Source organism: Pogona vitticeps, chromosome 2 (assembly GCF_051106095.1).
Source record: "Pogona vitticeps strain Pit_001003342236 chromosome 2, PviZW2.1, whole genome shotgun sequence".
In the NCBI taxonomy this organism is placed as follows: domain Eukaryota; kingdom Metazoa; phylum Chordata; class Lepidosauria; order Squamata; family Agamidae; genus Pogona; species Pogona vitticeps.
In genome coordinates this window covers 3438152-3449672 of record NC_135784.1, presented here as the reverse complement: position 1 = coordinate 3449672, position 11521 = coordinate 3438152, and the positions used below count along the sequence as shown (strand labels likewise).

Here is an 11521-nt window from a genome sequence, read left to right as displayed (position 1 = left end):
CAGAGCACGCCAGGCCCTCCTGTCTTCCACTGCCTCCCAGATTTTGGTCAAATTCATGTTGCTTGCTTTGATGACATCCTCTGTCGTCCCCTTCTCTTCTTGCCTTCACACTTTCCCAACATCAAAGTCTTTTCCAGGGAGTCTTCTCTTCTCATGAGATGGCCAAAGTACTAGAGCCTCAGCTTCAGGATCTGTCCTTCCAGTGAGCACTCAGGGTTGATTTCTTTCAAAATAGATAGGTTTGTTCTCCTTGCTGTCCAGGGGACTGTCAAGAGTCTCCTCCAGCACCACAATTCAAAAGCATTAATTCTTTGCTGGTCAGCCTTCTTTACGGTCCAGCTCTCACTTCCATACATCGCTACTGGAAAAACCATAGCTTTGATGATGTGGACCTTTGTCAGCAAGGTGAGGTCTCTGCTTTTGAAGTTGCTGTCTAGGTTTGCCATCGCTTTCCTCCCAAGAAGCAGGAGTCTTTTAATTTCGTGGCTGCTATCACCATCTGCAGTGATTGTGGAGCCCAAGAAAGTAAAATCTGTCACTGCCTCCATATCTTCCCCTTCTATTTCCCAGGAGGTGATGGGACCAGTGGCCATAATCTTAGTTTTTCTGATGTTGAGCTTCAGACCGTTTTTGGCCCTCTCCTCTTTCACCCTCATTAAGAGGTTCTTTAATTCCTCCTCACTTTCTGCCATCAGAGATCAGGAGTCCTAGAGAACTTCAGAGCTTGCCAATTTGTGGACTTCGGAGTGATTCGTATTCAAAGGTGCCTCCCTTCCCAGCTGCTGTCGTGGGCTGAGAAAGTTTTGCGTTTGTGTTCTCTTCTTTTTCTCCTCTCCTGCAACCTAGTCTCTGCATGATTTGATTACTGGGGTCTTCTGTGGGGGATTTTTCTCCGTGGATGAGTCTTGATTCCTGGGGAGGACATTCCTTCTCTTGAGAAAGCTTCCTTCTCCCAGTGCACCAGCCTTGTCTCCTTAGGATGACAACAAGCAGGCATCCCCCCCCCCGAACCCATGTCTGAAGCCCCTCCAAATCCCCTTCTTGAAACCCCACTTCCTCTCTCTGCCTTCTCCATGCCTGGCCTTCCTTCTCCTGCAAGCGATTCCTTCAGATTCTTGCTTCTCTTGTGCAATAACCAGGGTGGAAGAGCTTTCCTTGTGCGGACCCTGCACTCTACAGATTTTCATTTCTTGACTCCGCAGGCAGAAAAAGCTCGGCATGAAATTGGGGATTTATTTTAAGCAGCCACCATCCCAGCCTGAATGTTTACTAAGTGCTGGTGCTTTCTTGCAAATTCATTTCTTTTAAAAAATTGCTCAATGGAGTATTTCATGCAAAATAATATATAAGTGGTAGTCTTACTGCCCTCCATGTGGAGGATAAATGATGGCAGGGACGCCTCCTTTGGGTTTCAGGGCTTGACGGAATAGAGGCCACCGTCTGCTTTGGAGGAGGAAGGAAAAGGCCCTAGTCCACTCTGTCTCTGAGGAACTGACCAGGAGCCCTGTGGAATCTGAAAGAGAAGCACATTGATTTCCTCATGATTTGGAACTATTTCCCCAGAAAGTGAGGGGGGCACACTGGGGTGGGTCATCTCTGCCCCTCAGGGGACCCCCTTGATCCTCATCCTGCCTCTCCTCTTCCCCTCTAAACCCTAGGTTCGAGCAGGACTTCTGGGGACAATGAGGGAAATGTGTGTTTGGGTGTGTGTGCTTGCCACCTCCACTACTCTGCCTCCATCCACCCAGCCTTTCTCCTCTTTGCAGTTTCATTATTAATATTTTATTTTTTAAAATTTCCTTTTTAATGTTTTTTTATAATGCCATACAGTATTCTACTTATATTATGTGCATTGCCATGTAGGGTCTTTTCCTTTTGTAAGGGGTTGCCTGGCATCATCATCGTCATAGGCATCCTTCAGTCTCGAGAGACTATGGTAACATGCTCTGAATCGAGGAGTGTCCTCTCCAGAGCATGAAGCCCGGGTAATGTAGTATGGAGAATAGGGTGTTACCCAAGCAGCAGAACCCCATGGGGTTGCAGATCACAGATTCCTGCAAGATCAAATAAGAGGAGCTGTAACAAGGAGGGCAGAGGACTTAAGAAGACATCTTTGACCGGGGATGGGGGGAACAGCCTCCTCCTTCCCCAGGAGCAAACAGGAGGGGGTGCACTGTTGAAATTTTGGGTTGGTTGTTTCAGCTGTCCTTTGGCACCTCTCTCCTAAGGGAAAAGAGGTGGGCCTGGTGGATTGCTCACAAGTCTGGAAGAGGAAGGGCAGATACTTCTTTTAATTAGGAAACAGGAGACCCTCGAAAGGCAAGGGAAAAATGCAATTGCAGCCGGTCCTCCAAGGGTTAAGAGCACTGAGCTGCTCTTCCTGGAGAGGCAAAAAAAGAGGGGAGGGTGGGGGAGATAAAAAGTATCCTTTCCTTCCCTTTCATGTTGCAGGAAAGGGAAAGTCCAGCAAGGAGGAGGAGGAGGAGGGCTCGCGAGGAGGAGGAGAAGGTGGGTCTCCAGGGGGCACCAGGAATCGGTTCTGGAGGGATCCTGCATGCCATGGGCAGGGACCCATAACAGGGGTAGGAGGAGAAAGAAGGAACGGCATGGGCTTCCAGGGATCATGGCCTCCAGCTGCAAATCTTCCACCCCCCCACCCCCAATTGCAATTTTGGTTCACCATCCCACGAATATTTTGAGCCATTCTGTGGGGTTCTTGAGGCGGGGAGGGGGCAGAGATGGGAATCTTTGGCTGAGTTTGGGGGAAAGTACAGCCCAGCGGGTAGAGAGACTCGTTTTGCTTCCCCCCTTTACTTGCCCTGGAAAGGGGTCTCCTTTAGCAAACAGGGTGATGGGAAGAGAACCTCCCCCCCAAAAAAAGGTTTGAGGGAGCATAGGAAAAAGAGAGGGAAGGGTCCCCCCTTTTGGGAGAAGTCTCACAGTGTAAAAAGGTGCCCCCCCCTCTAGGAAAAAAGGGATCCTTGGACAAGGGGCTCTCGCAAAAAAATTATTCCGTAACTCTCCACTTCTTTTTAAAAAATTCTTTGGGGTGGGAGAGAAACCCCAGTATCTGTTCCAGAGAGGAGATTAGAAGGAAAATGTCCCCTGCAAACAGGAGAGAGACCTTTTATTAGGACCACCCTGCGATTCCAGCATAACGTGCCAGCTTCTGTGTCCTCCAGGACTCTTTGTCAAGCTGGGCAGCCAGAGTGTCCTCCAGTGGCAGGAAGGAGCCACCCAGACTCCAGGCTGGAGGTTTTAGGCAGAAGGTTTTGGGATTCAGCTCACTCCCAGGACGGAGGAAGGATGAGCATCGTGGCTGTCTGACCCATCACCAAATCCTCCTCCAGAAAAGACAAATACTGTCTTGATGCATTGCTGGGTTCCCTTCTGGCTTGTGGTGTCGGCGTGACCTCCGAAAGGCCCTGTCTTTCCCAGACCTGCTTAGGTCTTGCAGACCATGTCCTAAAAAGAAAAGAAAAAGCTTAAATGTTAATGCACTTAAGATCAGCAGCAACTCCTTCTGTGAACTTTGTGAAGACCTTAATCCACCCATAAAATTATTGGAGAAACCACTTCTTCCTGGCTGGCAGGATTCAGCCCATTGTTGCGTGTCCTGCAGTCTGGGAGGATCGGAAACAGATCCTGACCCTTCTCTGTATGACAGCTTTTAGAATATTTGAGAAATGCTCTTCTATCCCCCCCCCCGTCTTTTCCCAAGGCTAAACATGCCCAAATTCTTTCAGTCTTTCCTCCTTAAGGCTTGGTTTCCAGCCCCCTGATCCTCCTTGTTGCCCTCCTCTGAAATTGTTCCAGTTTGTCGGCATCCTTCTTGAAGTGTGGTGTCCAGAACGGGACACATTACTCTAGATGAGGCCTAACCCATGCCGAATAGAAGGGGAATTGGAGACTCTTATTTCTCTTAATTCACAGGGTTTAATGCATCTCTCCTGTTGCTTGTAAACAATTCCCTTCCTGTGCACATACAGGATTAACCCTCGCTGTGTGAAAACATCGCTGAACGGGGCAGAAAAGCCCATTCCAAAAGGCTCCTTTACTCACCGTTCAGCGATGTTCCTCTATGGCCGGCAGCCATTTTCGCGCCCTTCCCTCGCTTAACGAGGGCGCAAAAACACTGTGCGCGGCCATTTTGGGGCTTCCGGTGGCCATTTTGTAGCTGCTGAACAGCTGATCGGCGGGGCGCAAAGCGAAGGTCGGTAAGCGAACCGCTTACCAACTTTCGCTCTACAATTTTTGCCCTATGAAGGCACCGTTTTGCAATCTCATTTGCGATCGCAAAACCGGCCTCGTAGAGCGAATTCATCGCTCTACGAGGCACCCGTTGTGAGAGGCACCACTGTATATAACAGGGGCAACAATCTAGATATTCATTTGTTTCATGTTCTCCGGTGCTTTTGTGTGAAGCTCTTTTTTTACACTTTATTGTGGTGGTGGAGAAATGTTTCATGATGTGAGCCCCTCCCTCGCCTGCCAGCTGGAACAGCTGAAAAAAATTTTTAGAGTAAGAAAGAAGACATTTTCCCCTCTTGAAAGAATTCCCCAAACCAGCACTTCCATTTCCTGCCTGGACCATTTTGAAGTTTCTCACCGCGGTCCAAAAGAAAATCTTGTCTCCATTAAGCTTTCAAGTCCTGCTTGCATCAAGGTAGGATGATGGCGGCGGTGGTGGTGATGAATCCCACTCACAACGCCAGCTCCCACGAGGGAATCTTAGAAGAATGGAGGCAGAAAGGGCCAGGGTGGAGGGTGGGAATCTATAACCTGGGGAAACTAAAGACAGCCACAAGAGGTCCAGACCTGCTTTTAGTGAAGGGAGAACGTGCCCACGGACGTAGGGCAGACGCTGCAGGGCAGGAGGAGTTGCCACTTATTGGGTTGCCTTAATGCCTCTGTGCAGTCCCAGACATTGAATAACAAAGGGTCTCAGGAAGAGGACTGGGCATGGCTGGGGCCCTTCCACATCCTGGACTGGAGGGCACAGGGGATTGGCATCACTAAGGATAGTTCCTCTCTGTTCGGCACTGGTAAAGGAAATGGCATTTTAGGCTGCATTAATAGAAGTAGAGTTTCCAAATCCGGTGAGGCGCTAGTCCCCCTCTGTTCAGCACAGGTGAGGCCTCACCTTGAGGATCGTGTCCAGTTCTGGACACCACACTTCAGGAAGGATGCTAACAAATAGAACCGGTTCAAAGGAGGGCGACAAGGATGATCAGGGGGCTGGAAACCAAGCCCTATAAGGGAAAGGCTGAAAGAACTGGGCATGTTTAGCCTTGAGAAAAGAAGGCTGAGGGGTGATAGGACAGGACTTTAAAAATATTTGAAAGACGGTCCTACAGAGGAGGGGCAGGATCTGCTCTCGATCATCCCAGAGTGCAGGACACGCAAAAATGGGCTCAAGTTAAAAGGATGCCAGATTTTGGTTGAATATCGGGGGGGAAACTCCAAACTGTTAGAGCAGTACGACAGTGGAACCAGTGACCTTGGGAGGTGCTGAGGGCTCCAACCCTGGAGGCATTAAAGAAAAACTGAGATCATCACCTGGCAGATATCCTTTGATTTGTATTGCTGCGTTGAGCAGGGGGTTGGACTTGATGGCCTTGTAGACCCCTTCCAACATCACTTTTGTATTATTTCTATGAGGCTTAACTGTTAGGAGCGGGGGGGGGGGGAAGCTGACCTTAAAGGAACGAGGATCTTAGACCAATGCAAGGCCAGAACTGCAAATGTGCCCATTGTGGGGAAGTCTTCCCTTCTCTTATTTTTCCCCTCTGTCCCCCCCTTTCAGTCACATCTTTGACAGCGTCTTGAGTGGCTCATCCTTCCTTTCCCCCCCTCCTTGTCTTTTACCCACCCCAGGAGGCACAGGCCGGATCCTGCCTTCTCTACTGCCCCCCAAGGGCCCTTCTGGTCTGCCTGAATTTTGGCGCTGCAGAAACACCAGGTAAGATGGCCAAGCACTCCTGGGCTTTGCATGTATACAATCGCACCACCTCCAGCAATCACATTCTTTAAAAAAAAAAAAAAAGGTCAGCCCCTGGATACTGTTGGAAGACTGTGACTTCCAACTGGGAAGTCACAGTCTGTGTTGAGAGGTTACTTCATGCTCTGGGAGCATCGCATGTTCTCCAGACGGCCCTTGTTTTGCCCACAGACGAGGCCCTTTGAGCTGAGACGAAACCTTCACGACCCTCCTGGGTGAGATGAAAAGGGTCAGGGGGAAGCGCCATGGTCTCACGTCGAGGGAGGAAAGGGGTGAAAAATAAATGAGAAAAACCAGATGAAATCTCTAATGCCAGGGATTAACATGTGGCGTGCTTAGAACAGTTGTCTAACCTTGGGGGGGGGGATGAAGAGGATCGAGGTGCAGCGTTAAGACGCCTGTTTGTGAAGCAACACAGGGGATTCTGGGGTTCCACCAGAAGGAGGACCTGGGAGACCGTTTCTGGGGATTTTAGGTTTCTCCTGACATCCTAGGTTTCCGAGAGGCAGGATGGTGTCGCAATTTGGGAAGGGACAATCCACAAGGTGGGATCCTTACTTGCAAGAAGGGGTTGAGAGGGAGTGTGTCTTCTTTCTTCAAGGACTCTTCATTCTGTGTGGAAGAGGAGAAGAAGCTCACGTGGGTGGCCAAAGGGATGGCTGCTTTGTCTTCTTCCTCTCTGACCCTCCAGGTTCAAGGGAAGCACGCAGCTTTATCTCAGCCCATTCTCTCTCTCTCTCTCTCTCAGTCATCTCTCCTTGCTTCCCACCTGTTTAGCATGGAATTATTGAGAGGGAAATGGACTGGAAGATAATTCATCTTTACGGTCGTAGAATCGTACTGCTGGCAGGGGACCCCCAAGGCTGTCTCCTCAGCTGGGATGGTGACGAAGCTGCTTCTTACCTGAGAAGCTGCTGAGAAGTGGATATAATTCCTGAAAATTAAAACTTAGAAGCAATGCGCCAATGAGCATGCCAGATTGGCAGTCCAGGGAGTCTCAGAAGATTGCAACGAGGAACCGGGCCTTCACGGTGGTGGCTCCACAGCCTTGGAATGCTTTGCCTGTGGACGTATGACTGGTGCCCTCCATCCTAACCTTAGAAAGCTTCTCAGAATGTAGCCCGTAGATTCCTGCAGTAGATTTGTTGACCCATTATGCCTAAACTCATGACTTTGTTTTGCTGTCACCATCAGGGTATTTCCTCATTGCTTGAATTGCCAATTTTCTTTTGGCTGCGGTTGTGGGTTGGGGATTTATTTTGCTTGCTGTGAACCACACAGAGTACTGGCTTGCCTCTAGGTGGGCAATATATAAATGTAGCAAACAAACAAATCGATATTGCGGGAAAACAAAGCAGATGTTTATGGTATGAGTGGCTGGCTCCATCAGACCTTTGCATTTTGAGTATTTTGCCAGGTTACCTGGTGGCAAAGAAGGATAGCATCCATGCAAACTTCAATAGCCATCGTCCCATGTTCCAACCTGCCTCTTAACCAGAGTTGTTCACATGTGAAACGTGTCATGATTAGATTCCAGTGATCTAGGTATGCAGATAATATGTAGAATTGTATACAAGAATTTGAGAAACACTTTGCCATTTAAGCAGGAAACTACCTGGCTTCCCCGAAAATAAGACCTAACCTGAAAATAAGCCCTAGTACGATTTTTCAGGATGCTCGTAATATAAGCCCTACCCCAAGAATAAGCCCTAGTTAGGTGAAACTCTGCCCTCCACCATTGTGCAGCACCCAGAAGAAAATGACATGACTGCATTTGAATAAATGTACAGTGGTGCCCCGGAATTGAAACATAGTTTTGTGATCGCAATAGCAATCGCAAAAACCTCATTGTTAAACGATTTCGTCATCTACCAGGGTAATCATCAAGCGGGGCACCACTGTAGATGGGTGTACATAAAAAAATAAAGCATCCCCTGAAAATAAACCCTAATGTGGTTTTTGGAGAAAAAATTAATATAAGACCTTGTCTTATTTTCAGGGAAACATGGTATAATGCAAACATTTTGGAATAGCTAGCCAGGAGAACAAGAAGAGGGGAAAACAACTAGAGATGATTGATCATAAATGCTGTGCTGGGAGTAAGAACAAAAAAGGTTATGAATGTTTATGGTATCATAATACAGTGGTGCCTCGCTTAATGAGGATAATCCGTTCCCGCGAAATCGCTGTAGAGCAAAATCCTTGTTAAGCGAAATTAAAAAATCCCATCGAAATGCATTGAAAACCCATTGAAATGCATTGAAAACTCACAGTCCAGTGAAGATCCTCCATAGGGGCAGCCATTTTCAGTGCCTGTATAGCAAGTAATCCATCCAAAAACAGCAGGGAGCCATTTTACACAGCGGCTGGCCATTTTGAAGCTACCAATCAGCTGTTTTAAAATCATTGTAATGCGCAGAATCGATTCCCGAAGCAGGAAACCGATCATCGCAAAGCAATTTTTGCCTATTAAAACATTGTTTTCCGATCGCAAAAGTGATTGCAAAACAGTCACCATATAGCGGTTTCGTCATTTAATGAAGCAATCGTTAAGTGAGGCAACACTGTATAAACAGATTTTTCTAGAAACAAAGAAATTGAAAAAGGTGTGGTTACTTTCTATATTTTTGAAGTTTCATGGTTAAGATTTTGATACTTAATTTTAAAACATTCTAGATAAAAATATTTAAAGGGGAAAAAACTTAGAAATATGGATCTTCACAATGTATTTACCAGAACTGCTCACTAGATGGAGCAAGAGACAATGCTATGCATTATTGTTGTTGAAGAACACATAGCATCATCTCTGGCCCCCTCTAGATGGATGAGATGGTTGGACAGTGTCATCGAAGCGACCAACATGAATTTGACCCAACTCCAGGAGGCAGTGGAAGACAGAAGGGCCTGGAGTGCTCTGGTCCATCATGGAGTCACGAAAAGTGGGACACAACTTAATGACTAAACAACAACAAGTGGTCAGTTCTGGTACTACATGGTGAATATATGTATTTCTGGAATTTATTTTTATCCTGCCATGTACAGCGTTAGCTATTTACTGCCATTTCCAGCAACCAGGCGGGCTTGGAACCAATCCTCCACTGATATGGGGTTCCAACTGCATACACTCATCTAGTAAATAAGAAAGAAATATGGATATTCTCTGGAGATCCAGTTTGTCAACATTGCATGGGGCATGAAATGTAAGGGCTATTCAGAAAGAAAAAATACTTTAGAAAGTTGAAAACTGTTATATTATATCACTCTGAATAAAACCCTTGTGAGGGAAATGTCAATCACGGCTGACCCACAATTGTCTACAATCTTGAAGTTTTATGAAGTGCTCCAGTGATCCAAGATTCAGCTCAAGAGTCCTTTTAGGTTGGCAAGGGAAACATGGATAGAGGTAGTCTTGGAGATGAAACAGGGTGTGGGATCTGATGCCTTCTGTGCCAAAATGGGAATGATTTTCTTTCTTTCATTTCAGGTGAAGAACAGGACAAAAAGAAGATGGAAAGAACTGAAACAGGAAAAGAGAAAATTTGAAATCAAAGGAGACAATAAAGGACACCAGAGAAGCTATTTTTTTAAAAAATGGAAAGGAGAAATCCCTTGCTTCTCTGGCTGCGATACTGCTGAACCCCTGAACCCAATGATAAACATAAAGGGGGGGGGAGAGGGAACAGCTCAGTCTATGGGAAAATTACAGCTGTAAGTCCAGCTTAAAAAGGCATTGCAGGCCACAGAGGGTGCAGTGGATTTGAACTAACCATTAAAACACACACACACACACACACACACACACACACACACACACACACACACACACACAAGGAGGAATTTTACAAAGGTATGGCTTCTGGAAAGAGCTTCAGTCAGCGTGGACACCTGCGTTCTCATCCAGGAACCCGCACAGGGGAGAAACCTTATAAATGCACAGAATGCGGAATGAGCTTCAGCCAGAGTGGGCACTTACATGCTCACGAAAGAATCCACACGGGGGAGAAACCCTATAAATGTATGGATTGTGGGAAGAGCTTTAGTCAGAGTGGATACTTATATTCACACCAAAGGACACACACTGGGGAGAAACCCTATACGTGCACTGAATGTGGGAAGAGTTTTAATCACAGTGGATATTTACATTCACACCAAAGGACACACACAGGAGAAAAACCATATGTGTGCATGGAATGTGGAAAGAGCTTCAGTCAGAGTGGTTATTTACATTCACATGAAAGAACACACACAGAAGAAAAACCCTATAAATGCATGGACTGTGGGAAGAGCTTCCGTTGGAGTGGGGCGCTACATTCACATCAAACGACCCACACAGTTGAGAAACCATACACTTGTGTGGAGTGTGGGAAGAGCTTCAAACTAAGTAGAGTTCTACGTGCGCATGAAAGAATCCATGCAGCAGAGAAACCATATACATGCGGGGAATGTGGGAAGAGCTACAGCCAGAGTGGAAGCCTGCGTTTACATCAAAGGACCCACACAGGGGAGAAACCGTATCAATGCATGGAATGTGGGAAGAGCTTCCGAGAAAGTGGACCTCTACATTCACACGAAAGAATTCACACAGGGGAGAAACCCTATAAATGCACGGAATGTGGAAAAAGTTTCCGGGAGAGCGGGCTTCTACGTCTGCATGAAAGAATCCACACTGGTGAGAAACCGTACAAATGCATGGAATGTGGGAAGAGCTTTAGAGGAAGTGGTCTTCTGCGTTCCCATGAAAGAACACACACAGGGGAGAAACCATATAAGTGTATGGAATGTGGAAGGAGCTTCCGTTGGAGCGGAGCATTATATTCCCACCAAAAGACCCACACGGGGGAAAAACCAACATGCTTGGAATGTGGGAAGAGCTTCAGTGACCGTGGGTCATGTAACAGACATCTAAGAATCCACACAGGGAAGAAACCGTAAAAATACATTAAAAGCAGAAAGCATTTCCTTCAGAGTGTTGCTTGTTGTTCTTTTAACTTACATCCTGCCCCATAATGCTAAAGCACTCTCTGGGTGGTTTACAACATAATTACGGAGAGAGAGAGAGATGCGCCTTCCCTCCCACGTTGCTCATTTTACTGACCTTAGAAAGAGGGAAGACTTAAGTCAGCCTTGAGCTGGCTACCGGAGCCCATTGGGATCAAACTCAGGTTGTTAGCAGAGGCTTGACTGCAGCACTGCAGTTTAAGCAAACTGGATATCTAAATTCACATTTTAAAAAAATCCACACAGGGAGGAAGCCTAACAAATCCATGGAACATGGAAAAACCTTCAGCTGGAAAGATCATCCTGCTTGACATAAAGCCACTGACGCAGAATGGAAACCACGTTACGGCTGAACTTCGTCACCACGTCGTTGGCATAACTTTGTCCTGCTTCATACCCAGGCAGTGGAAATGGCATGATGTACAATCAGTCACAAATTATCATACAATGACTGAGCTGGAAGGGGTAACGTCAAGGGGATGTCAAAGATTCTGGCCAAAGGATACAACAAGGAAGCAGCTT

The 11521-nt window shown here is 46.9% G+C and overlaps 1 protein-coding gene across 4 annotated transcripts; it reads left to right on the top strand.

The window, feature by feature from the left end:
- Positions 1 to 607: 607 nt before the first annotated feature.
- Positions 608 to 10965, top strand: LOC144587260 (uncharacterized). 4 transcript variants are annotated; one of them, XM_078387292.1, is made up of 3 exons: positions 608 to 2508; positions 5881 to 5962; positions 9486 to 10965. In XM_078387292.1, the coding sequence occupies exon 3, from the start codon at positions 9851 to 9853 to the stop codon at positions 10931 to 10933; it is 1083 nt and encodes a 360-aa protein (XP_078243418.1). In that variant the 5' UTR covers positions 608 to 2508; positions 5881 to 5962; positions 9486 to 9850; the 3' UTR covers positions 10934 to 10965. The 4 variants fall into 4 exon arrangements, with proteins under 4 accessions (XP_078243418.1, XP_078243417.1, XP_078243419.1 ...); XM_078387291.1 differs by having other exon boundaries at positions 5878 to 5962; XM_078387293.1 differs by having other exon boundaries at positions 608 to 2582; positions 5878 to 5962.
- Positions 10966 to 11521: the final 556 nt, after the last annotated feature.

Bases quoted from the DNA above. Each gene is read 5' to 3' on its own strand.
- LOC144587260 (XM_078387292.1), top strand. From the start codon at position 9,851: ATGGCTTCTGGAAAGAGCTTCAGTCAGCGTGGACACCTGCGTTCTCAT.